This window comes from Podarcis pityusensis (assembly GCF_964106645.2).
Source record: "Podarcis pityusensis genome assembly, chromosome: 14".
In the NCBI taxonomy this organism is placed as follows: Eukaryota; Metazoa; Chordata; class Lepidosauria; order Squamata; family Lacertidae; genus Podarcis; species Podarcis pityusensis.
Genome location: NC_138039.1, coordinates 26,694,449 through 26,718,416, shown reverse-complemented (window position 1 = coordinate 26,718,416; position 23,968 = coordinate 26,694,449). Strand labels below are relative to the sequence as shown.

The window sequence follows — 23,968 nt, the reverse complement described above, 5'->3', positions numbered from 1 at the left end:
ATTATTCTAAGTAGGGCTGGGTGACCTATCGATATATCGTCCCAAATCGGTTTGAAATCCATATCATGATATTTTGTTTATTTTTAGAAAGTGGGGTTTTTTTGTGATGTGGGTGACAGAGCACACTTGGATCCACTTTAATTGCATGAACTTTTCTGATACGTGCTTGAATACAGTGGTACCTCGGGTTACAGATGCTTCAGGTTACAGACTCCGCTAACCCAGAAATAGTACCTCGGGTTAAGAACTTTGCTTCAGGATGAGAACAGAAATCGTGCTGTGGCGGCGCGGCGGCAGCGGGAGGCCCCATTAGCTGAAGTGGTGCTTCAGGTTAAGAACAGTTTCAGGTTAAGAACGGACCTCCGGAACGAATTAAGTTTTTAACTCGAGGTACTACTGTACCGGCCGGAAAACACATGACAGTCTGGTAGCATCCTTAGCCTATCTGAGCTTACAGGGTGAGGTCAAATTCTGCACGCTCCTTTGAGCTCTGCAAAAGAAAGAGGGAGGTGGCAATGGAACTGTACTGTTGGAACATAGACACACCAAATCAAATAAATCCTCAGGAAAAGGTTTCTCTCCCGTGGGATTACCCGTGGGCCTCTCCCGCTGCTAGGATTGATTTCTGAGGTCGGTTGTTGGCTCTCCTGCCCGGCGCTCCTCATTGCAGAGTCTTGGCTTGCAGCTCACCCCACGTGGCAGGAGATCAGTTTCCAGGATTCTTTCCCAGCCCTGTGGAGTTCCATGCATCCAATTGCAAGAGCTCTCTTCAGATCGGCACTACTGTTCCTGGCAGAAAAGGGCTATTGTTCCCGCAGACAATCTGCGGCATTGTACGTGGAGGAGGGCTCTGAGTCCGCCCAGTAGAAAACCGACTCCGCGGGAGTCCCGTTACCAGTTGCACCAATTATTGCAAGAAGGCATTGCCATAAAAACAAAAACACAGAGGAATAAATTGCAGCTTTTGTTTTTAAAATAAACTTAAGGCCAGGACCAACAGTTTAGATTTCTTTCTTGTTAACGGCTCTGGGCTGAAGGTCACAAGCGGACAAATCAACCTCTGAAATGGAGCAGTTTGGGCATTATTTAAGTCTGCTGCTTTCGAGGGTTCTGGTTGAGGGAACAAATTTTCTTTGTCCTGCATGGTGAAGTGCTTTTATGCCTGGTTTTGAGACCACAGCCCCACCCCATCTTAGAATAGCTTAAAGATAGGGAGTTGGATGCAGGAGCTGCTGGCGCAGAGGCCCTAACAAAGAAGAGGGGCAGACAAAGAGGGTCCTTGTTTGTTAGCTGGTCATCCATGCACTGTGTGTGTGTGTGTGTGTGTGTGTGTGTGTGTGTCTTGGCATGCTCCGTTTTCAACCTGATCTTTGCTGACCTCAGCCCCCCAACGGTGCTCCGTGGTGACTTAATTACAACATTCCAAGTTCTCTAGGCTGCCTCCTGCTGCTTCCCCTCCCTAACCTTGCAGGGCTTGGGGGGGGGGTATTGTTAGTAACAGCTGCTCACAGGTGCAGGGCTTAGAGACCTGCAGCGTCTTCTGCAATCATTAACCCCTGCGCTGCTCCCAAAAGGTCCTTCCTACAGCTGGCTGCCCAACGCAGCAATTGTGTGTGGTGGTGGGACTCTAACACCCAGCCGGGGAAGTGGCTGTACCATCAGCCCTGCATGCAGAAGATCCCAGATTTTTTAAAAAAATATTTTTATTTATTATTATTATTATTATTATTATTATTATTATTAAAGATTTTCTTGTTTTACAAAAGTGTTTGCAATGTCTCTCTCGTATTTTTGCCCCCATGTAACATTTTTACAAATCAGTTTCATTTGTCGAGACATTGGGAAGAAAAGGGGGAACGAGCTGGAGGGGGGGGAAAGATGGGTGGGGTCGGGTGACGATGTTTCTATTTTACTTACTATATGTAGGGTTTGGTGTCAGCGCTGCTTGTGCAGGTTCTTTGTTGTTCGCTTATGTTCCTTTGGTGGTGAGAGAGGTTGGGGTTGGCCTAGGGTGTGGCTGTTCATTTGTGATTGGCTGTGGTGGTCTTTGTTTTCATGTGTGAGTCGGGTGGGTGGGTGTTTTGGATCAGGTTAGCCTTATTGATCTGTATGCTGTTGGTGAGTTTTTGTCGGAGTCTTGTTGGGCTGTGTATGTAATAAAGGGGAGCCAGATTTAATCCCCAGTCGTATCTCTAGGTAGGGCTGAGGAATGGCCTCTCCTGAAACCCTGGAAGGCCACTGCTGTCCGTTGGCATGTAGCTGTTTCAGTCCAAGAACCACTTTTCCTCATGAGCAACTGGGGGAGTACATGCCAAGAGTTTTATAACTTAATCATAGAATCATAGCGTTGGAAGGGACCCTGAGGATCATCTAGTCCAACCCCCTGCAATGCAAGAATATGCAGCTGTCCATTACGGGGACCGAACCTGCAACCTTGCATACATAGTTCTCTGCCTCCCCATTTTATCCTCACAACAACCCTGTGAGGTAGGCTAGGCTGAGAGGGAGTGACTGGCCCAAGGTCACCCAGCGAGCGCCGTGACCGTGTGGGGATTTGGACCCTGGTCTGCCAGGTCCTGGTCCAGTGCTCTAACCACTACACCCCACTGATCCTTGGTTCTTGGCCTGCCAGCATGTACTACTGTGTGCACGGGGCATGCCTGATAGGCACCTCCTTCTCTCATCAGGGGTCCAGCGGCAGATTGTGCATTGCATGGAGAAAGTGGCTGGGATGGTGGAGGAGCACTACTGCAACGTCCTTAGCCGGCCGGACGACAAGCAGAAGAGTTGCAGCGAGGAACCATGTCCTGCCAGGTCAGCTCAACTCCTCTGCGTCTAAACCACAAGAACATAAGGAGAGCGTGTTGGATCAGGTCAATGGCCCATCGAGCCAAGCATCCTGTTCCCCAATAACTGTGAAAGGAGCCTCTTAGAATCACAGAATTGTAGAGCTGGAAGAGATCCAAAGGGTCATCTATTCCAAACCCTTGCAATGGCCATGCTCCCAGAGTTGGACGTCTAATTGCTCTTTCCCTAGCCTAACCCTTGAATTCCTTATTAGACACCGAGAGACAGCAGGACTGTGCAAGGTGCCCCGACTATAAAATTGGAGAAATCGAGAGATATATAGCTGCACCGGCAACATATCTCTTCTTTCTCGTACCTAGAAATGCAAGAAGGGCCTTTACACTCGCCAGAAGCTCGGCTCTTCCCTCACCGGTCCTGGAAGGAGCCTTTAGAAAAGTCCCGTATGCTTAGAGACTTTGCACCTGTCCATTGGGAGAGATAGGAAGCCCAGAACACTTGTTCTTTAGATGTCCCTTCTATGAAGAGGCACGTAGTAAGACCATTGATCACCTACTGGTGAGGCTCGCCGACCTCCCGCAAAAGCAAAAATTTGACATTTTCCTGTTAGGCAAAGATCAGAAGATGACCTGGATGGTCGCCAGATTCTGTGTACAGATCTGTAGGCGCAGACCATCTCCCAACTCAAAATAGTCTGTCATGAAAATCCCCAAACTCGGTTCCATGGGTGACTCTGGGACCCTGGGATAGTTTATTGTTGTACATTGTTTTTAAATTTATTGTTGTTAATTGTTTTAATCATCTGTTTTACCTCTGTGACTGTACCCCCAAGTGTGTTTTATAAGCTGGTCTTCGACCATATCTATCCTGCCCGCTCCCTTCCAGGTGGTGGGCTGGCGAGTGGCAGGCGTGTTCTGCCACTTGTGGGGACACTGGGCTGATGAAGAGGACCATCCTCTGCATTCAGAGCGTGGCGCTGGATGAGCAGCGGGCTCTGCAAGCCAGCAAGTGCCAACATCTCTCCAAGCCGGATGCCACGGCCCCCTGCAACCGAGAGGTCCTCTGCCCGGCTCGGTGGCTGGCTGGCAATTGGTCCAAGGTGAGGAGAATCCGAGTGCAAAAACCCTTGCTGCAAGTCTTGGTTCAATCCACAAGGGCATCTCCAGGTAGGGCTGGGAATGACCCCTGTCTGAAATCCTGAAGGGCAGCTGTCAAATCAATTATTGGGCTAGATGGACCCCATGATCTGATTCATTAGAAAGCCGCTAGCTTCCTACCTTCCTCCAGACAGGAACTGGAGGGTTCTCCATTGCATAAATAACCATGGCTTTTGCAAATTTGTCAAAGGCCAACGCTGTACTCTGCAATCGAAATACACTTGAGAGCAAGCCCCACCAGAGATCTTGCTAGGTCCTTGGGAGAGGACAGAGGAGGCTGCCCAACATCCTTGGCCTTGGGCAATCTGGGTTTTTCCTCCCAGGGTCCTTGCAGAAAGACTCCGCTTTTAATGTGACTGGCAGCGAGTCACATGTCCTTGTGGCATGAAACTATTTTTGGTATGTGGGTTGCTGCAACTCTGGAGAAAGGTCAGAAGACCTCTTATCTGCTCAGCTGCAACAAACATCCTTCTTGTGCTTTGTTTCTCCCTGTTAGCAAATCCCCACTCGCTCTTTTCCCCCTCAGCAAGGAATCTTGCTTGGATGAAGGGTGGTACTTGATGGGAACCCCAAATAGAGATGACCTATGAAGTCACTGGGTGCCAGTCCCCTCCAGGGTGACATGCCAGCCCCCCAGCTGTCTGGGTTTTTCCATGCAAGCCAAGCTTTGTCAGGAAACAAAGATGACCTGAAACTGAAGAACGATGGCTGGGTTTAGATTGAGCTTCTGTAGTGGAAAGAGCAAATGACCTTGGATTATAATGATTTCTGGCCCTTTTTTGCATGGACCAGCCTTCCCCAACCTGGTGCCCTCCAGAAATTTTGGACTACAACTGGGGCACCAGGTTTGTTTATTTACTGCATTTATATTCCACCACCTGTGTCTCCAAGGAGCCCAAGGTGGGGTATACATGGTTCTCTCCCCACCTTCTATAATCCCCACAACAAACCTGTGAGGTAGGTTAGGCTGAGAGGTCATGGCCAAGTGGATATTGGAAACCTGGTCTTCCAAGTCCTAGTTTGACACTCTAACCAGTGTTCCCAAACTTTTGGGGGGCCACCAATCCCTTGGTTTTATAAACCCTTCCCCAGTGTTCCCTACCCTATAAAAGGCATTATCAGAATAGTGGTTTGCATGACCCACTAAGGAAGACCGTAACACAATCAAATTCAAAACAGTGACAACTAATTGCATAGATAGATAGATAGATATTATATATGTATATATATATATTGATAATTTTATACACACACACACACACACACACGTATATAATCAATTATAAGTATTTAGTTTAATTACTACAACAAAATTGATGGACAAACCATTCATACCAGCTTTTTGAAATCTTATAATCATTTACATTTCCTGTTCCCATTTGCCAATGCTTCCTAGCACCCCCACCTAGGTAATCCCATTGCCTCTCAGGGGATGCTACCACCCACTTTGGGAATCAACTGCTCTAACCACTATACCACACTGTCTCTCTTGGAGGATCCTAGCATAGAGAAACTGCCAGCACTGTGTTGGCCATTGATGTCTCTCACACTCCTTATTTTCTCTCCCCTTTCCCATACAGTGTTCGGTCACATGTGGAAGTGGGATACAGCATCGCCTGGTGTACTGCCCCAATAATACCAGAGCCAGCTGTGATCCGGGGCAAAGACCAGCCTCCGAAATGGCCTGTTCGTTACTGCCCTGCTGGAACAAGATTGAGAGCATCTTCCCAGACTGGTCAGGCTCTGGTTCCTCAAGCCGGGAGCTGTACAATGAGATCAATTTCATCCCAAGCCACCCCATCCCTCGATTCATCCCTTTGTCGCCCAAATCTGAAGACCTCAATGCCATAAGGGAAGAAGACTTTTCACCCGGCAACAACAAAAAGGGAAATGTGTTTGTGGATGATTTTTACTACGATTACAATTTTATCAACTTCCATGAAGACCTGTCTTACGACCCAGCTGACACCAAGGGTGGCGGAAGAGAGGACTTGTTGCCAGATGTTGGGGTGAAGAAGGTCAGCGACGTGAAAGAGGACCCTCAAGAAATGGCTCCCGATTCTCTCCCTACTGTAAAGCCAGAGATGGACCATGGAAGCCCAACATCTCCAGCTGTTGGGCAGAATAGCAAAGGGGTAACCAGTGGGTTTCAAGAGCATAGCACTGCTGTCAGTTGGCATGGTTCTTTGGGTACAGCAGTTGCTGTCTCTCCAACCTCCTCCATGGGAGTTAACATGAAGGAGAACCCACCAGCCATTTGGGGAGATCTTCCTTCTTCCACTTCTGCAGCTGCAACGGATTTCCCTTCTGGCACCAACACCCATTCATCTGTCAATCATGCCCAAGAAGACACCACGCATTGGGAAGGGAAGGTAGCAAACACAGCCCCCTCTGTGATCTTCCCTTACTTGACCCTCCTGACTCCAACCGTACCTTCTGTTGAAGGCAGCCCCAGTCAAGACCATGAGTTTAGCACTCGCAAGAGCTGGAAGGAAGACGTTGGAGGCTCAAAGGTCCCATATCTCAGCACCATTGGAGACAATGGCTTGTTGGACCGTGGAGAAGGTGGTGGTGCAGACCGGGCCATCGTTGATCTCAGAGATGAGGTTGGTGATGGACGCAGAATGGAAGAAGCCCTGGTTAGGACAGTCATGGCAGGAACTGCAGAAACAGCATCAAAGGGGACGCATGGGAACTTCATTTCTCCACTGCCTGGTCCTACCAAAACCACCCTTCACCTTCCAGCTCAGGTCCCAAGCGAGACAAGCAGGAAGCCTGATGATGGTGTGAGTCCGTACGACGTGGCAAACAGCAAGAGCCTTGCGGCAGATGCACAGGACCTCCAACACTCTCCTGCTGATGTAGTCAAGGCCAAGGGCGAGTCTACCTCCCTGGAGCCCACACCCACCTTTGCATATGAGCCACCTGGGCTTGACAGCAATATGGTTGAGAGGCAGCCCCCTTCCAGCCGTGTTCTGCTCATGCCACACAGTCCCAACTCACTGGGGCGGCAGCTGCCGACTGAGCCGACGTTCTTGGAGTGGGGTCCCTCCTCCCCTGGCTCTGTCCCTTCCATGGCATCTGCACCAAGTCAGAAGGAGGAATCTGTTGGAATGAAAACCAAGTGGGACGCTGAGCGTATCCCTCCCAATGTGGGGGACCAGGGACTCTCTGGGGGCAGAAATAAAAGTGCCCCCCATGGGGCTCACTGGATGTTTGCAAGCAGCCATGGAGGTCTCAGGCCCAGGCCCACGACAGAAAGGCACCAGGAAAAGGAGGACAGGACGCTCTCAGTGGCTCCTCCAGCTACTGTCGCAGCTGCTCTGAATGCCAGCTGGGAAGCTGGAAACTGGAGTGAGGCAAGTTCCTGGCAGGAAGGAGAGGATACCTGCCGGGTGCAGGGAGTTCTCTGCTTGGCTCTGAGCCCCTTGGCACCCGGCCTGCTTTCCCCAGAGCTCAGCTCTGCAGAAAGTGGGAGGGTTTGGGTCACACTCTCGTCCAGGGTTAGCCAGCCCGGTTCCCTCCAGTTGTTGTTGGGCTGCAATTATTTTTATTTATTTGTTTCATAAAATGTACATATTGTTTGATTGGGGAAAAAACAACCAAAACCACAAAGTGGTTAAAACAATAAAACTACCGACAAGAAGCATTAACAACAATAATTAAAAACTTCTAAAAAGTTTTTAAAGTCTAAAAACAGATCAAAACTCTCATCGACTTTCTAAGCAAAATTGTTTAGACAACAATCACTGGCCATGCTGGTGGTTGGGATTTTATTTATTTGCTATTTGTTTATGTATTAAATTTATATTTCTCCTCCTACCTCTCTGAAGGGAGCCTAGATTGGCTAAAAAAACATAAGGGGAAAGGATGTATCCAATATATAATAATTAAAATGGCAGCATACCTTCCAACATTTCTCCATTGAAAATAGGGACATCCTATTCAACAACAACAGCAATATTCCTATTTATACCCGGCTCATCTGACTGAGTTGCCCCAGCCACTCTAGGCGGCTTCCAACGTACAGTATATAAAAAATAATAAAACATTTTTTTTTAAAGCTATCTATACAGAGCTGTCTGGAAAGGAGTTCCAGAGATGGGGGTCCTGACAGAGAAAGCCCCTTCCCATGTTCACACTGCCCTTTCCATCCAGGGGCGATGCTGGCTATGCTCTGCCTCCACAGCTGGAGGCAGCAACGCTTTTGAATACCGGTTGCTGGAAACCACTGGAGAGGAGAGGGCTCTTGTGCTCGAATCCTGCTTGCGGGTTTCCCACAGGCATTTGTTGGTCCACTGTGAGAACAGGATGCTGGACTTGATGGGCTACTGTCCTGATCCAGCTTCTTATGCTCTTAGGTATTTAAGAAGCTCCCCCAACCTGATCATAAACAGCAAGTAGGGACGTATGGAGTAAGGCTCTCCTCTAAGTCCAGGTCTTTTAGGGCTCTGTATACTAGCACCAACACCTTGAATTGGACACTGTAGCTCACCGGCAGCCAGTGCAGGACTCTCAGATCTGGAGCTATAGTCCAACCACCTCTGGACGGCACCTACAGACCCTCCAAGTGTCCCAGAGAGCCAGCGTGGTGTAGTAGTTAAGAGCGGTGGACTCATAATCTGGTGAACCGGGTTCACTTCCCTGCTCCTTCACACGCAGTTGCTGGGTGACCTTGGGCCAGTCACACTTCTCTGAAGTCTCTCAGCCTCACTCACCTCACAGAGTGTTTGTTGTGGGGGAGGAAGGGAAAGGAGATTGTTAGCCGCTTTGAGACTCCTTAAGGGGAGTGATAGGCGGGATATCAAGTCCAAACTCCTCCTCCTCCTCCTCCTCCTCTTCTTCGTCTTCTTCCCTATTTTCCAGAGACTGTACCAGATTTACAGAAGCTGTCCTGGTTTCTGATTTGATCCTGGAATGCCTGTCTTTTCTTTAGGATGTCCCTCTTTCCACCGGAGAAATGTTGGAGGGGACGTCTCTATTTTGATTGGAGAAATGGTGGAGGGTATGGAATAGGGTGTCCCTATTTTCATCAGAGAACTGTCGGAAGCTATGCACCTTGTTGGCTACACCTGGTCTAGAGGAGGTGGAATGGAGAGGGGTTGCAGGTGCAAAGAAGACCCTGTCTTGGCTCCAAGGTTGTCTTTTCAGACCACATGGCCTCTTTGCCTGTTGGGACTCTGGTGATTGCAAGAGGCTCCAGCAGGTGGTATGAGGATGGGCCTCATAGAGGCCAGAGTTTGGGCCACTGGGTAGAGGGGCTGGAGAATCTTTTTCAACTTAAAGGTTGCCTTCCGGGGGCCACATGCTGGTAGTGGGTGGGGCAAGAGGCAAAAGTGGGTGGGGCAACATAAATGGATTTTTAAATCCTCTGTAGGCTAGCTTCCCCACACATTCTCACCCTCCTCTTTATCCTCCATCCAGACCAGGAAGAAGCATCCCCGGAGCTCCAGCTAGGGCAAAATACTCAAGGAGGGTGTAGAGCAAGGCCAGGAGGAGTGTGTCTTGGGGAGAGTCAGGAGGGCCAGGCGGAGAGGACTGGAAGGCTACATCTGGGAGGGCCTGAGGTTCCCTAGCCCTGCTTGGAGAGGCGGGAGGTGAAAACCCAGCTCTGTCGAATTAGCGGGGACTGAGCAGGCCTGGGTGCTAACAGGGCTTCCTCTTCCTTCCAGTGCTCCACCACATGCGGCCTGGGTGCCATTTGGAGAACAGTGCGCTGCAGCACAGGGCAGGAGCAAGACTGCAGCCCTGCCCGGAAGCCCATCCCTGCCCGGAGGTGCTACTTGAGGCCGTGTTCCAGCTGGCGTGTCGGGAACTGGAGCAAAGTAGGCAAAACTCACCTCAGGCAATGCCCTTTGCCTAGGAGGCCTCTGGGGCTCGTCTTCAAACACCCCTCTTTATAATTTTTTTAAGTATTTGCTCTGTGGTGCGTAGCAGCAGGTTGCTCTCGATGACTTCCAAAGTCTGTTCCAACCCCAAAATGCCGTGACTCCAACTGGAGCAAAAGCCTCAGATCTTTGCAATCTAACAGTGGGTAAGGGAAGAGGCTCCTGCCAACCTAGCAGTTCGAAAGCACGTCAAAGTGCAAGTAGATAAATAGGTACCACTCTGGCGGGAAGATAAATGGCGTTTCTGTGCTCTGGTTCGCCAGAAGCGGCTTAGTCATGCTGGCCACATGACCCGGAAGCTGTACTCCGGCTCCCTTGGCCAATAAAGCGAGATGAATACCGCAACCCCAGAGTCGGCCACGACTGGACCTAATGGTCAGGGGTCCCTTTACCTTTAAGGGAAGAGGCATGGAGGCAGGTCTAAGCCTGCTGCCCCTGTCCGCTTTCCTCCAGTGTGCCATTGAGGCAACTGCCTCAGAATGCCTTAGGATAGTGCCGGCCCTGGCGGCCAATTACCATGGATAGTCTTATCCTCCGTAAACCTTGACCTGAGGCCACTCCCTGCCTCTCAGGCTGGCCTACCTTGCAGGGCGGTTGTGAGCATAAAGTGGGGCAGGGGGACATTTCTTAGAACCCATGGGGGGACAGGACAGCAGGGACTTGAATAGGTAGGAACAAAAACAGGCTCCTTTTGAGAGCAGCCAGTCTGCTTCCCAATATCCCTCCACCCCAAAACGGACAGTGGCCAGCTGTCAGTCGGCTTCTCTTTGCACTATTTGGCACCCAGTGCTCCAGGACCTGTGGAGGCGGTGTGAAAGTCCGGGACACCCACTGCGTCGACAGCAGGGACCAGCGGCCCCTCCGCCCCTTCCACTGCCAGGCTGTGCTGTACAAGCCCCTCACCCAGATGCCCTGCAATAGCAAGCCGTGCCTCAGCTGGTACACCTCTACCTGGAGAGAGGTGAGTCGGGGGCAGGGGGCAAGCAGAGAGGGGAGGAGGCTGTGAGCCCAACCCAGAGCCCCCTTGTGCTGGGGTGAAGTGTGGGTGTCTTGCTCCAATTTTTCTTGCTGCTTTCTTACCCCAGATTTGAGTAGACTGCAATGATGATGGTGATGGTGATGATGTGTGGCTTGGGTCTCCGCCCTCTGTAGCATCCATTCATTTTTACCATCGTGCTGAATGGAAAATAAATTCCAAAGGCAATGAATGACCCCACCACCACCACCACCCTTCCTTGTAGTTGTTGTAGTTATTAACTATTTACAGTATAGCCCACCTTTCACTCCGACGGGGACTCAAGGTGGCTTCCACAAATCAAAACAACACAAATCAAATACGACAAAACTAAAAACAATTGTTGAAAAGTAGCTGAATTAAGAACAATATAAAAAACAAATCTGTTAAAATGCAGATTAAAAAAACAAACAAACAGCACAGCTCTCGTAAAAGCCTTTTCCTTAAAAAAAAACACCAATCAGTTCCCTAAAGCCTGTTGGAATAAAACAATCTTCACTGGATGATGTAAGGACAGCAAGGAGGGAGCCTGTCTGGCTTCTCTAGGGAGAGAGTTCTGAAGCCTGGGAGCAGCCACCAAGAAGGCTCTCTCCTGTGTCTCCACCAAGCATGTCTGTGAGGGTGGTGAGACTGAGAGAAGGGCCTCCCTCGAAGATTTCAGAGCGCAGGCAGGTTTGCATGGGAGAAGACGGTCCTTCACATAACTTGGACCTAAGCTGTATAGGACTTTATGGGTCATAATTGACACTTGGAATTGTAGTTTTTCTACTGTGCCATTTCAGTTTAATAGGAATGTCTTCTGCCAGGTGATGCTCCCTGAGATCTGATCTGCTTTAGCAAATACATTCTCTCCCCAAAGACTTGGAAGCTCCCAAAGAGCAGGAAATGCAGGCTGCTGCCCCAGTGATGTGCCTTAAACCAGGGGTAGCCAACATGACGCCCTCCAGATACTATTGGACTGTAACTCCCAGCATCCCTGTCAACTGGGGCTGGTTGGGAGTTGGAGTTCAACATCTGGGGGCCACTACGATGTGCTGCCCCGGCCCTGAATGGACCTCCTTACTCCACGGGAAGCCCAATAAGCAGACACGCCCATGGAGGTTACTGTGTGGCCTCCCACTCCTGTTTTGACTGCCATGCTTGCTCCTTGGCTCAGAACTAGCTCCTGCCCAAGCACCCGCCTGCGTCCACCGTAGTGGGTTGGTGGTGCTTCCTTCTCAGCTGATTCCTGTCTGTTTCCTGCTAGTGCTCTGAGCTGTGTGGAGGAGGGGAGCAAGAACGCCTGGTGACCTGCCCGGAATTTGGACGGTGTGATGAAGCCCTCCGCCCAAACAACACCAGGCCTTGCAACGTCCACCCCTGCACCAAGTGGACAGTGGGATCCTGGGGGCAGGTAAGCCAGGAGTCCTTCTTCTGAATCCCTGATGGGAAGGAATCCAGAACACTTTTGATGATTGGAAGTTAGGGTGCTACGTCCCCCCTTCCTTGGGGTGTTCCAGGGCAGGCTGTGGCTGGGTGGTCTGAAGTCCTTTTTGATCTCTTTAGTGCACGGCCATGTGTGGGGGAGGCATCCAGAAGAGGCAGGTGAAATGCATGAACACCAAGACTGGGGAGGTGGAAGAAGACAGCAGCCTTTGTGATCACGAACCGTGGCCGGAGAACACGCAGAAGTGCAACCCCCAGGACTGCAGCCCCAGCCCACCAAGTAAGTGGTGGGGTGGGGTGGGATGGGCATGTCAGGAACTCGTCCTACGCTTGAGTAGGACCCTGGCAGAGACACATGCCCGACTGGCATGTTCTCTCCCTCCTGGTTGTTCGTTCGGAAGCTTCAAAAGCTTTCTTCAGCCTGAACATCACAGCGACCGATGCCAACAGACATCAGCACACTTAGGGACCTGCAGAGTTTGCGCAGTTTGCGTAACAGATCTCAGCAACTCAGCATTTTGGCTAATCTACTTTATTTACATATAAACACACATGGAGCACTGCAACATGGCTCCCTCTCTTTCTAGCATCAGACAGCAAAGAGAAAAAGAACAAAGGACAATAGTCCCACTTCACGGAACACAGTAACACAAACATCCTGTCTCCGTCACTTCCCACTCTGTGGAGTCAAAACATACACCCGTCATGTGATAGACAAAAATCCCATGACTGCAATCATGGAGCAGGAATTCTAACAGGGCGGAGGGGTGAGAGAGTTAGAGATTCTGCAAGACGTGTTAGCGGTGAAGACACAAGAGCCTCTGGCCACGGAACTGGTAAGAACCAGTTTAGAAGGAACCTAACCAGATATTAGAGTGAAAAAACAGCTGCAGATAAGGTACAAGGAGGGTTCTGTACGTTCAGTAAAAGCTTTGTATTGAGTCAGTGTTTTCAAGGAGCATGGTTAAATGAAGAGATGGCGATGTGCTGGGTGGCAGAAGTGGTTGGCTAGAGAGTAAAGCAGCCAGGATGTTGCATATTTCATATATGGGGCAGGGGGTGTTAGTGGAATGTTCTCAAATATAATGGTTTAAGTGTCACTAGAAAAATTCAATATATTTTTCAAAACTTTATTTTTAAAGCATTTTCACAGTGTTTTTAATATGTGTCTAGATTCCACCAGAGCCACAGCAACAAGGGAAGGGGAGTCGGCTCTTTCCCTGCCACCCCTGTGCAATTTACCTCCCTAAGGGCTGAAGTCCTTGGTAAAAATAAAAGCAATTGGCTGGTGCTTTAAAATAGATGGTGTTGGTGCCAGGCAGGCCTCCCTGCAGAGAGCATTCAATAAGTGTGGAGCCACCACTGAAAAGGCCACTTCTCCCATCGGCCTTAGCCACTCAGTGCAAAGAGTACACTGTAGAAATGTCAATCTCCTCCCAGCAAGCCCCTTTGGTGCAACCCCCCTCCACCCTCACCACTTAGAGGTCCAGCACCACCTGCCTGCTTCTGGTCCAAAAATGCAAACTATGCAAACGCTCCCGAGGGCCTGATCCAGCATAGCCTGTAGAATTGTCCTGGTTGTTGCCAAAAGATTACACTGGTTTTCTGTGCAAGGGCAGGGCACAGGAAATGTTAGCCTTGCAACAAATGCCTTTATCCAGAAGAATACTTGTTACTCATGGTAATAGCGCTAAGAGATAAAGTGGGAATACAGATCCTGCGGTGATGATGGATATACAATGGCCTTGATGTATAGGGTCATGATTTCCCCCCACATAAACGATGCAAGACAATGTGAGGGAATGTGGAGGGCTAAAGACTCTGGGTTTTTTTAATGGCTTATATTTGGTTTATGGCCCAGGGCAGGAAGCGCTGATGGGAAAGAAAACATATCCTGCTGAACTCTGGAGGGAGGGGGAAAGTCTCGTCCGCTTGCCATGTGAAGTCAGATCCTTGCTAAAGCTGCAGGCCTGGGCACAGAGGTGTCAGGTCCCTTTGGTCTTTAGTGCAGAACCCCATGCAGGCTGCTGCAGAGTGGTCTTACGTCATAGAATTGTGGAGTTGGAAGGGAGCCTAAGGCTCATCTACTCCAACCCCCCAATATGGGATTCACAGCCTTCTCGTGGGGCATTAGGGGAAATGATCTGCAAAATAACCTCCCAGGATAGAAACACAACAAACACACTCCTTGGATTCCTAGCAGCTATGAATTTGTAAATGAACGAACTCAGAGCAGCTGAACATGTTGAAAACTAACATCACAGATTTGTATAAGGGCAATTCTCTTCCGCTCTGTCCTTCTTTTTATGTTTATGTTCTGAAACTGTTCTGGAAACCCAGCAGTGTTACACTAAAATGGTGTTTGGGGTTGTGACAAGGTAAAGAAAAGCTTCAGGAACCAAACAACTGAAGTCTCTGGCTTCTGCTATGGCTGTGTATGCATGACTAAAGTTGCCGCTTCTGCAAGGGGAGAACTGGTGAACGTGGCAGGCACCGCGTGAATTTCAGTGGCCCCTTGCTTCTTTATCCTGCTGAAGACATAGCTTCCTGAAACTGATAATTAAATGATCAAAGCAGCAGCTTTGAAAACAATTAAGAACATAATAAGAGCCTGGCTGCTGGATCAGGCCGAAGGGAGCCCATCTAGTCTAGCATCCTGTTCTCACAGTGGGCAAACAGATGCCCCAAACGGGAAGCCCCCAGGGCAACGGCCTCCTCCCACTCTTGTTCTCCAGCATTCTAAGGTAGACTGTCTCTGTCTGTGGAGGTTCCATTTTAGGATTCATAATAAACGAAGAAGAGCCTGGCTGCTGGATAGGTCCAAATGGGGGCCCATCTAGTGCAGTGTGTTCTTCTCGCAGTAGCCAGCCAGATGCCTCTGGGAAAGTAGCCTTGGACGGGGCAGGCGGAAGGGAGAGGAAGCAATCCCTGCTTGCAGTGCCCCCAGTGTATGGGGGAACATGGTGGGAGGCCAAAACAGGTGCACAGAGGGCTCTATCCGCCCCCCTCCCGGGGGTGAGAAGTCAGTGGTGATTCTGCTTATAGTTTATAGCAGAAAAGCGATGACTGTGTGGCATTAGGAGCTGCCTGAGTGGAAGCAGGCCCTTTGCCCCAGGTGGTGATGCCTCTCTTCCCAGCATCCTGCCTCCCTTTAGGAAGTGGGAAGCGTCAGCAGCAGCAGCCCATAAACCCATGCTGGATTCTCTATGTGGAAGATCAGGCTATTAATAAACTCGCTTCTTTTCAGCTGCAGAAGGCTAATAAAAATGTAGTAACACAGATTGTTAAGAAGGAAGAGCTGTGTGTGTGTGTGTGTGTGTGTGTGTGTGTGTGTTACACTGTGCAGCTGTGGCTTGTCAGCTTCCCCCAGTTTAAGACTGAACGAGGAGCCAAACTTTATAACTAACAGGGATAAATTAACTGAAAGCCATGAAACAAGATTGCGCAAAGGAGGATCCTTCAGTCACTGCAGAAGCCCGCTTTCCCCTTGCTGTCTCAGGGAAAAGTTGTTGCTTTTAAAATGCCTTGAGTGAAAGCATGTGTACAGGCACATGTGTGTGCAAACTGGTTTGCATGTTAGGCTGAAAGCCAAACTGCTTGGAAACATACCTTCCAACTTTCCCCGATGCAAAACCAGGACACACAGCTTCTAACACGTGCTCTGGGGTGAATCACGTGACCTGTGCCTCGCTCTCACCCTGAAAATTTGTGGGGTTTTTTTTGGGGGGGGGGACACAGTGTGAGATTGTAGCACCCAAAATGACTACTGAGATCTCGTGAGGGAAAAAATGGAATGTTCTGTCCCGTCCCGGGCATTTGGAAGGCTTTAATTTTGGGGGGATCAGTCTGGCTGACTGAAATCGCTGACCTAGTCAGACAAGTTTCTTAGTAAGACAACAACCTTAGCTGGCCACTTAAGTGTCCTCATTGGCATCCCAACAGAATGAGATGGATTAGAAGCGTAGAATTGTAGAATTAATGAGCCCCTGTGGTCATCTAGTCCAACTCCCTGCACCACAGGAATCTTTTGCCCAATGTGGGGCTCGAACCCTTGACCCTGAAATTAAGAGTTTCATGCTGTCCTTACTGAACTATCTCAGCAAGAGCTACAACTAGGGGGTGGGGTGGTGCCCTCCAAGCTGTAGGCCTTTCCTCCACCCTCCTCACCTAGCTGCTTTGTAGGAGATCAAGAGCCAGTGTATATATATATGAGTGAGCTGGAAGCAGACTAGTGGCTGGAGACACGTAGACATGATTGCTCTGTGCTGGATACAAACCTGTAATCAGTGGAGATGCAATATCTTTTAGAATCACATAATTGGAAGGGACTCCAACTAGTCCAACCCTCTTCAGTGCAGAAATCGCAACTGTTGGGGTGTTAATGCCATGAGTCCTTCCATTTTATGCTCAGGTTAGTCCCTGTAATGAGCCACTTGACAGCGATCATTTATTGAGCGTCCTGTATGTGTGTGTGTGAAGAGGTGTCTTGCCCTGGGAGAAGGACTCTCGGCTGCTAAGATTGGCAGAGAGACAGATGCCGGGTCCTTCCTGCAGAAATAGCTCCCTGAAAGAGCCCTCTTGAAGGCCGGAGATAAGAGGCCTTGCCGAGAGTAAGCAGGGCTCCATCAGAGGCACCAAAGCAATATTCCCAAGGCGTTCTTCTCCGCAGCTTCCTGTGGCATCTTTCAGGCGGTGCTCAGAGCAGGAGCCGATGGTAGCAGTCAAGGCAGGGCAGGGGGGCAGAGAGAGAACATCATCCTCTGCAACTCTTGGCTAACTCCGTGGCTGTGTTTCCTGACTGCTCTAGTCAGGAACCAGTTCCAAGGTACAGTTCTTCCTCCCTGGAGGAATCTCCATGGAAACATTTGAGTCTAATAATGCAAAATCCAAGTGCAAAATCCATCCAGACAAAGGGATGGAGGTGATTTTGTGCTCAAAGGGTATCCAGTAAGAGCCAGCTCGAGATCCAGGAAAGGCAGAAATGTCTCTTTACAGGCCTGGGGGGCTCCTCCAGAGGATAATATCCACTCGCTCGCTTCCCGCAGTTTGCCCCTTTGATGCTGTAGGAGGGGGTGTTTGGTGGGGCTAGCTTTAACCTCTGACACAGTGATGTCATTGTTTGCTGAGCTGAAAGAGACCTTTGTGGTCAAACTAGACATTCTTTCCCCCGATTCCTTGCTGCTCCTTTCTGTCTGCGTTGCCCCAGAGAGAAAAGGGTCTGCAGCTCAGCTGCCGCCCCTGCTTTGGGACCCCAAAACTCTTAATAAAGCCCCGAAGACCTTTGAATTCTCCTTTGATGTGTTGTAGAAATTAGAAAGCACTGCCTCCACTTTTGAAACCCCTTTCTGTGGTAGCATTGATTGGATTTATAGCCCATCCCAGTCCGGAGGTCCAGGGTGGGTAACCGACAGGTGCACATTACAAAGGCAATTAAGATCAAAGGCAAAGCCAAGCAAACGACTTCCAGTCTGCTACTATTTTGCAGGTGGCATTCAGTTGCATACTAGCAAATTCAAATTGTGGTGGCGTTGCTGACACTTATTAGTTGTCCTTTTTACGAAAAGTAAGCTCAAAGTGACTTAACGTATACTGCAAAAATGAAAAGCAATATAAAACTAGAACAAAACGAAAGCTAACAACTTTTGTATACATAAACGGCATCCTAGCACGTCCCACCCACTGAAGGAGGCTGCAGGATCTGAAACACTCCAAGTTAAAAGCCGATTGACATGGATTTGGCTTATCTGCACTTATTTGCCCCGCTCTTTCAAGGCACAGGTCCACACTTTAAAGCTCGATGTTCAAGTTTTTGTGTTTTTTTGCCCAGAGCTTTCCCTGGTAAAACCTGCTCTTTAGTGTTCAGTCAGAGCAAATGTCAGTTTGGGTTTTCCATGGATTGATGTTTGTGCCAATGGAGCACTAAAGATCGAGTTTTTGCAGGGAAAGCTCTGGAGCAAAAGGGGGGGCACTCGGATACAGAGCTTTAAAGCACAGGCTGTGCCTGGAAAAAGCAAAGGGAAGGGAAGTGTTGATATGCCCTCTGTTATGTAGCAAGCCCACTTTCTCCCCAGACTTTGGCTTTTGGAGTAAGGAAGGTGATGGGGAAATACTCCAGGAAGTGCTCGAATCTATAACATAGAACCTCTCTGCAAACAAACCAGGATGGTTGTGCATTAAACAGCAGATGTCATGTCACTTCCCCACAAACGCTATGCAAACAAGTGAGGATGAAGGCACAAGAAGCAGGTCATCTGGAAGCGACTTGGAATAGGTATCTGACAAATCTGACACACTGACAAATTCAAATGTGTAAACCCCCTTGGGTTCACATGTGAAACTTACGATGTCCCTGATTCTGAGTCCATGATCTCAGAGGGGAAGAGTCAGCCCCTTGGGCACATGTGCCCAAAATTTCAAATCAGTGGTCCAAGGGGGGCTATTTAGCATCCAGCCTCCTGTTCTGACAGTGACCAATATCAGGAACCAGAGTCAGGGGTAGGTCAGCAATAAAAACATTGAATGAAGTTTACTCTTTATTCAAAGAAACCAGAAGTGCAGGCCTGATGATCACAGTAACTCTTCCCAGTAGGTCTTGTCCCAATGAGGCAGTTGCAAGGACCCTGCTCTCTTTCCCCCGCTCTCTAAGGCTCCTTTCCCAGCAACCTGAGGCTCCCTCTCCATACCTCTTCTGGTTCTGGGAGACCAGGCAGGAAGGGGAGCTTGTCGCAGCAGGAGGGGGAGACCCCCTGGCTTCTTCAGCAACCTGCCTCATTGCTGCTGCTTGGCCCCATCCCTTCCCAGCCTCCTCTTCTGCCCCTGATTCTGGGCTTCTCTCTGCCATAGCCTCTTCCTGCTCACTAAACCCTGTTACCTTTTCAGCTTCTGACACCACCTCCACCTTCTCCTTCTCCTTCTCCTTCTCCTTCTCCTTCTCCTTCTCCTTCTCCTCCTCCACCTCCTCCCCCCAGGCTTCTCCCTCTGACCGCTCATCATAGTCCCACCACCAGTACCCTGGTTCTGAGTCTTCTTCCCTGGGGGGGGGGGGAGGGTTCCCCAACTGGTGCCTTCCCCCCCATTCCTCTGCATCCATCCAGTCCTTGACAACCAGCCAGATGCCGTTATGGGAAGCCCACAAGCAGGACTCAAGTGCAAGAGAAGTGCTCTTCTCACTTGTGATTCCTAGTATCTGACCTTCAGGCCTCAACTCTGGAGGAAAAGCACAGCCACTGTGGTCTTATGCAGATAGCCTAATTTTCCATGAATTTGTCTAATCCTCTTTTAAAGCCATCCAAAGTAGAGGCCATCACTATATTTTGCAAAGTTACAATGAACTATGGATCTGTACCCTTACATGCAGGGATGTTTTTTCCTTTTTTTACACAGATTGCAAGGAGCAAGCACAATATGGATTAAGACCATGGGGGTTGTTTTCCCCTTTGATCTGCGCCCAATCTGGACTGGTCTCCTCCTGCCTGCAGTTTGCACTGGGGGGGAACCTCCAGTTGGGAAAGGGTTAAAGCCCCCAGATCCCCATGCTGAGGTCCTGGTCGACGCTGGCATCTTCTGGAGGGAATGAAAAAGCATTTAACAGTACCGCTAAGTAGCTAAGACATTGCCTAGTTTGGCTCTCCTGCACACTTTTTAAAGCTGACCCGGCAATTCCCTCTCTCCGAGCTGCCGTTTCCTTATCTAGGAATGTGCATCAAAGTTTGTTTCTGTGACCCTGTGAAAAAATTCAACCTCTTCCCTCCGGGCTTAGCAGCAGATTTAGGAGTAAACCTTCTGAATAATATCCAAAGAGGGATTTGATCCCGAGACCTTGTGAGTTTCTGCTGAGTATGATTTGGCACGGAGGGACTCAACCAGCCCTTAATTAAAATATTCAGTTTGCTTTGCTGTTGAGCATTATGCTTTTAAGTTGCCTGTCTGGTGGGGGGGACGGGACGGGACTGGAGAACAGACGCTTACATTATCAGCTGCAAAATATCTCCTCCACACGAAAGGCTGCCAGTGTTTGTTCCCCAGTTGGAGAAATTCCATGTTGTAAGGCTGGCCTATCGGTGCTGGCCCCAGAACCACACAGTAAATCCTGTGGATTGTAGCTCTTCTTAAATGGGCAAATGCTTCAGATGTCCATAGCTGCCCCAGCGGCTTTTAAAAATGGCAGGTAAAACCTACAAGTTCTTGGGATCTAAAATTAATGGGTTAGGAGTTTGTATGTCTCCGTACCTTCCAACCACCCACTGATTAAAATCACGATGTGTGGCTTTCAGTGTTGTGCTCCCATGCAAGCCAGCTGGGGCTTCCTCACCCCAGCTCCCTGTCTCTGTTTCCAGCAGCAGCTCCCTCAGCGCCAAACCAGCATCTCCAGCTCCTCCTCTTCCCTGTTATCATCCTCATCTTTGTCAGCTTCCTCTCCTTTGGTGAGGGCATGGTCGAGCAGGAGGCATGGTGTCTGGGCCTGGCGGAGGCGGCCCAGCTCCTCCCTCCACCTCCATGGGCACCTTCTTTTGAATGGGAGTCTTTTGGTGCCAAGCTCTCATGGAGCCAGCTGACTGGCGTGAGAACTTGGCACCGAAAACAGGACATCCAATCGTGATTTTGGCGTGCACTGGTCAAATCTGGACTGTTGACAGGTATGAGTCTCGAGCCAACAATCTACCCAAGGCAGTATCCACAGACCTCCCAAAAAGTAAACCCCCTTCAGATTATAATGGTGACCCAGTGACTACCTTCACACCCTGTTGGCTTCCAGATGTTTTGGACTACAACTCTCATCAGCCCCAGCCCATGTGGTCATGCTCCCATCATCCCTAGCTTCATGCAGCCATGCTGGCTGGAGCTGATGGGAGTTGCAGTACAAAGCATCTGGAGGGCACCAGAGGCTGGAGAAGGTTAGGGGCAGAGAACCTGAAGGTATCCTGTGGCTGATCAACAGCCTGATGCAGTACAAGGCAGCTTCCTGGTTCCAGCCCCCGACAGGAATAATCACGATCTGCAGATGGAAAACTACAAAGGCCTGTTCAGACTAATCTGGAGAACAGCACCAGAGCAGCTGCAGTTGAGGCCAGGGTGATGTATTGATACATCGTCCAGGACTGGTTTGAGGGTCAGAGCGCAATGGCGCCTTCACCCAGTGGTAGATTGTGGTTGGGCCTTCGTTACCTACTTCTTCGTGGGGCTGGAACTGATGCTGGATGTTCCTCCCTCTGCTTTTCACAATGTATCACTATATTGTGATGTTTAGCTGGTGATACATCATGATGTTGAGAAGCCGATATCACCCAACCCTACTCATAACACTAGACCCTGCGGACGTCCGTTGAAGCTGAATGTGGGAAGACTGAAGACGGATAAAAGAAAGTACAGTCATACCTCGGGTTACAGATGCTTCAGGCTGCGCATTTTCGGGTTATGGGCGTGCCAAAACCCGAAAGTACCAGAACAGGTTACTTCTGGGTTTCGGCGCTCGTGCATGCTCAGAAGCGCTAAATCGTGCTTTACGTATGCGCCGAATCGCAACCCACGCATGCACAGACGCAGCGCTGCAGGTTGCGGACGCTGCGGGTTGCGAACGTGCCTCCCGCACGGATCACATTCGCAACCCGAGCGTCCACAGTTCAGTGGTACCTCTACTTACATTCACCTCCGGTTACGTATCCTTCAGGATATGTATGCAGCAAACCTGGAAGTATTTTTCCAGGTTTTGCCATGCACGCATGCGCAGAAGCGGCACCTCCGGCTATGCACACCTCGGGATCCGACCGGAGCTCCAGAATGGATCCCGTGCACAACCAGAGGTACCACTGCACTTCTGTACGCAGTGCATAGTTAACCTTTGAAACTCCCTTGCACAGGAGGTAGTGATGGCCTCCAACTTGGATAGCTTTAAAAGAGGATTTGACAAATTGATGGGCTCACTAGCTGTGATGGCTGTGCTCTGCCTCCGCAGCTGGAAGCAGCAATACTTCTGAATACCAGTTTCTAGAAAGGACAGGAGGGGAGAGGACTATTGTGCTCGGATCCTGCTTGTGGATTTCCCATGATGGGCATCTGTTTGGCCCCTGTGAGAAGAGGATACTGATCCAGCAGGCTGCCCATCTAGACTGCTGACCTGTTTGTTGCATGGGTGTGTTTATAAAAACACACCAGACCTTTTGTATTTGTTTTCCATGGGTTTTCCAGGGTTAGGCTACAGCTGCTTTGCCTTTTTGTGCAGGATGGTGCTGTTCACTCACAATACTTGAACACTGCAGGAAAATAAACTTCCTGATGTGCGATTTGCAAAAGCGAGGGAAGGTTTAGCCTCTGATAGAGCTGGCGAGCCAGAGGTTTAGAGGTCTTAACCTCTGACCTGTGCGAGGTCATGACTGCTAATCTCCATGGACTAGGAAATAGCTCCTGTGTTCCAGACACTTTTTTTATCAGCAGGCAAAAGAAACCTCTCTCTTCAGCCATTGCCTTGGCGGGGGGGGGGCTGCCTAATTCTCTGGGGGGGCTCCCGGGGAGACTTCATTGTGGAATTGGGGTTGCCCACACATGCGGGGTGTTTTGTTGCAGTGTCTACTCGGCATCATTGTCGTAAATAGACACACACTCCAGCTATTTAATCCTGATTGCCCTTCTTGTCCCTTGTACAATCCAATAAGTTAAAAAGACACCTCACCAATTACCCATTTGGAATTGTTGAACGGCCCATTTGGAATATCAAGCTCCTGTCTAGTAGCAGTTCGGGGCTATTGTGGCCGCAATACACACCATCCATTGAAAGCACATGACCTTCCCCAAAGACTCCTGGGAACTGCAGTTTCCCTCTCTCAAAGCCATCTCCTCAGCCTCCCCGCCCCCAAGTAAGAACCATTTTCAGGTGCATTTTTCAGACTGAGGACGCCTGGCATGGCAAAGAGCTGAGCACCACCTCATGTCCTGCCTTTGGGGTTACATGGCTTGCACATGTGGTTTGCTAAGCGTCTCCTAGCAACTCCCAGCACCCTGCACAAACTACATTTTTCAGGACACTTGGCAGGGGTGAAAAAGTATGGTCGTTAAAGTGGTAAAGGTAAAGGGATCCCTGACCATTAGGTCCAGTCGTGGCCGACTCTGGGGTTGCGGCGCTCATCTCGCTTTATTGGCTGAGGGAGCCGGCGTACAGCTTCTGGGTCATGTGGCCAGCATGACTAAGCCGCTTCTGGCAAACCAGAGCAGTGCACGCAAACACCGTTTACCTTCCGCCAGAGCGGTACCTATTTATCTACTTGCACTTTGACGTGCTTTTGAACTTCTAGGTTGGCAGGAGCAGGGACCGAGCAATGGGACCGCCGACCTTCTGATCGGCAAGCCCTAGGCTCTGTGGTTTAACCCACAGCACCACCTGCGTCCTAAAGTGGTATAAGAGTGCTTTAAATGCACAGTGTGGAAGGGATGCTGGAGGAGCGCTAGGGGAGGAACTGGCTGCGTCAGCCCAGTGCTCAGTGAGCTGTTTATGAGCTCTGAGCCTTGGGAGTGATGGGAAAGAGAAAGTGATCATGAGCTCATTGGAGGAGCTGAGCGCCTTGCCAAGCATCCAAGCAAGCCTCCTGGTTCCCATTCCACATCACTGAGCAGCAGGTTAATCCCAGGCCATTCATCTTGGCTGTAAATGATTAGCGATGGGGTGGGGGGAAGTGGCCTCACCTGGT

General features: G+C 49.8%; 1 protein-coding gene and 1 long non-coding RNA gene across 3 annotated transcripts in view; one reads left to right on the top strand and one right to left on the bottom strand.

The window, feature by feature from the left end:
• The window catches only part of ADAMTS7 (ADAM metallopeptidase with thrombospondin type 1 motif 7), a 69,512-nt gene that overhangs the window by 40,521 nt on the left and 5,023 nt on the right, over positions 1 to 23,968 (top strand). For both annotated transcript variants that reach the window (XM_080982085.1, XM_080982086.1), the window contains exons 17-23: positions 2,688 to 2,814; positions 3,691 to 3,904; positions 5,543 to 7,321; positions 9,635 to 9,787; positions 10,638 to 10,811; positions 12,112 to 12,258; positions 12,411 to 12,570. In XM_080982085.1, the coding sequence (XP_080838211.1) occupies positions 2,688 to 2,814; positions 3,691 to 3,904; positions 5,543 to 7,321; positions 9,635 to 9,787; positions 10,638 to 10,811; positions 12,112 to 12,258; positions 12,411 to 12,570 (2,754 nt within the window). The remainder of the gene's footprint in view (positions 1 to 2,687; positions 2,815 to 3,690; positions 3,905 to 5,542; positions 7,322 to 9,634; positions 9,788 to 10,637; positions 10,812 to 12,111; positions 12,259 to 12,410; positions 12,571 to 23,968) is intronic.
• On the bottom strand, positions 403 to 10,630 carry LOC308463690. The gene is made up of 3 exons (XR_013979692.1): positions 9,803 to 10,630; positions 2,672 to 2,835; positions 403 to 490 (listed from the first exon to the last, which is right to left on the bottom strand). It is a non-coding gene; the product is annotated as an uncharacterized lncRNA (long non-coding RNA).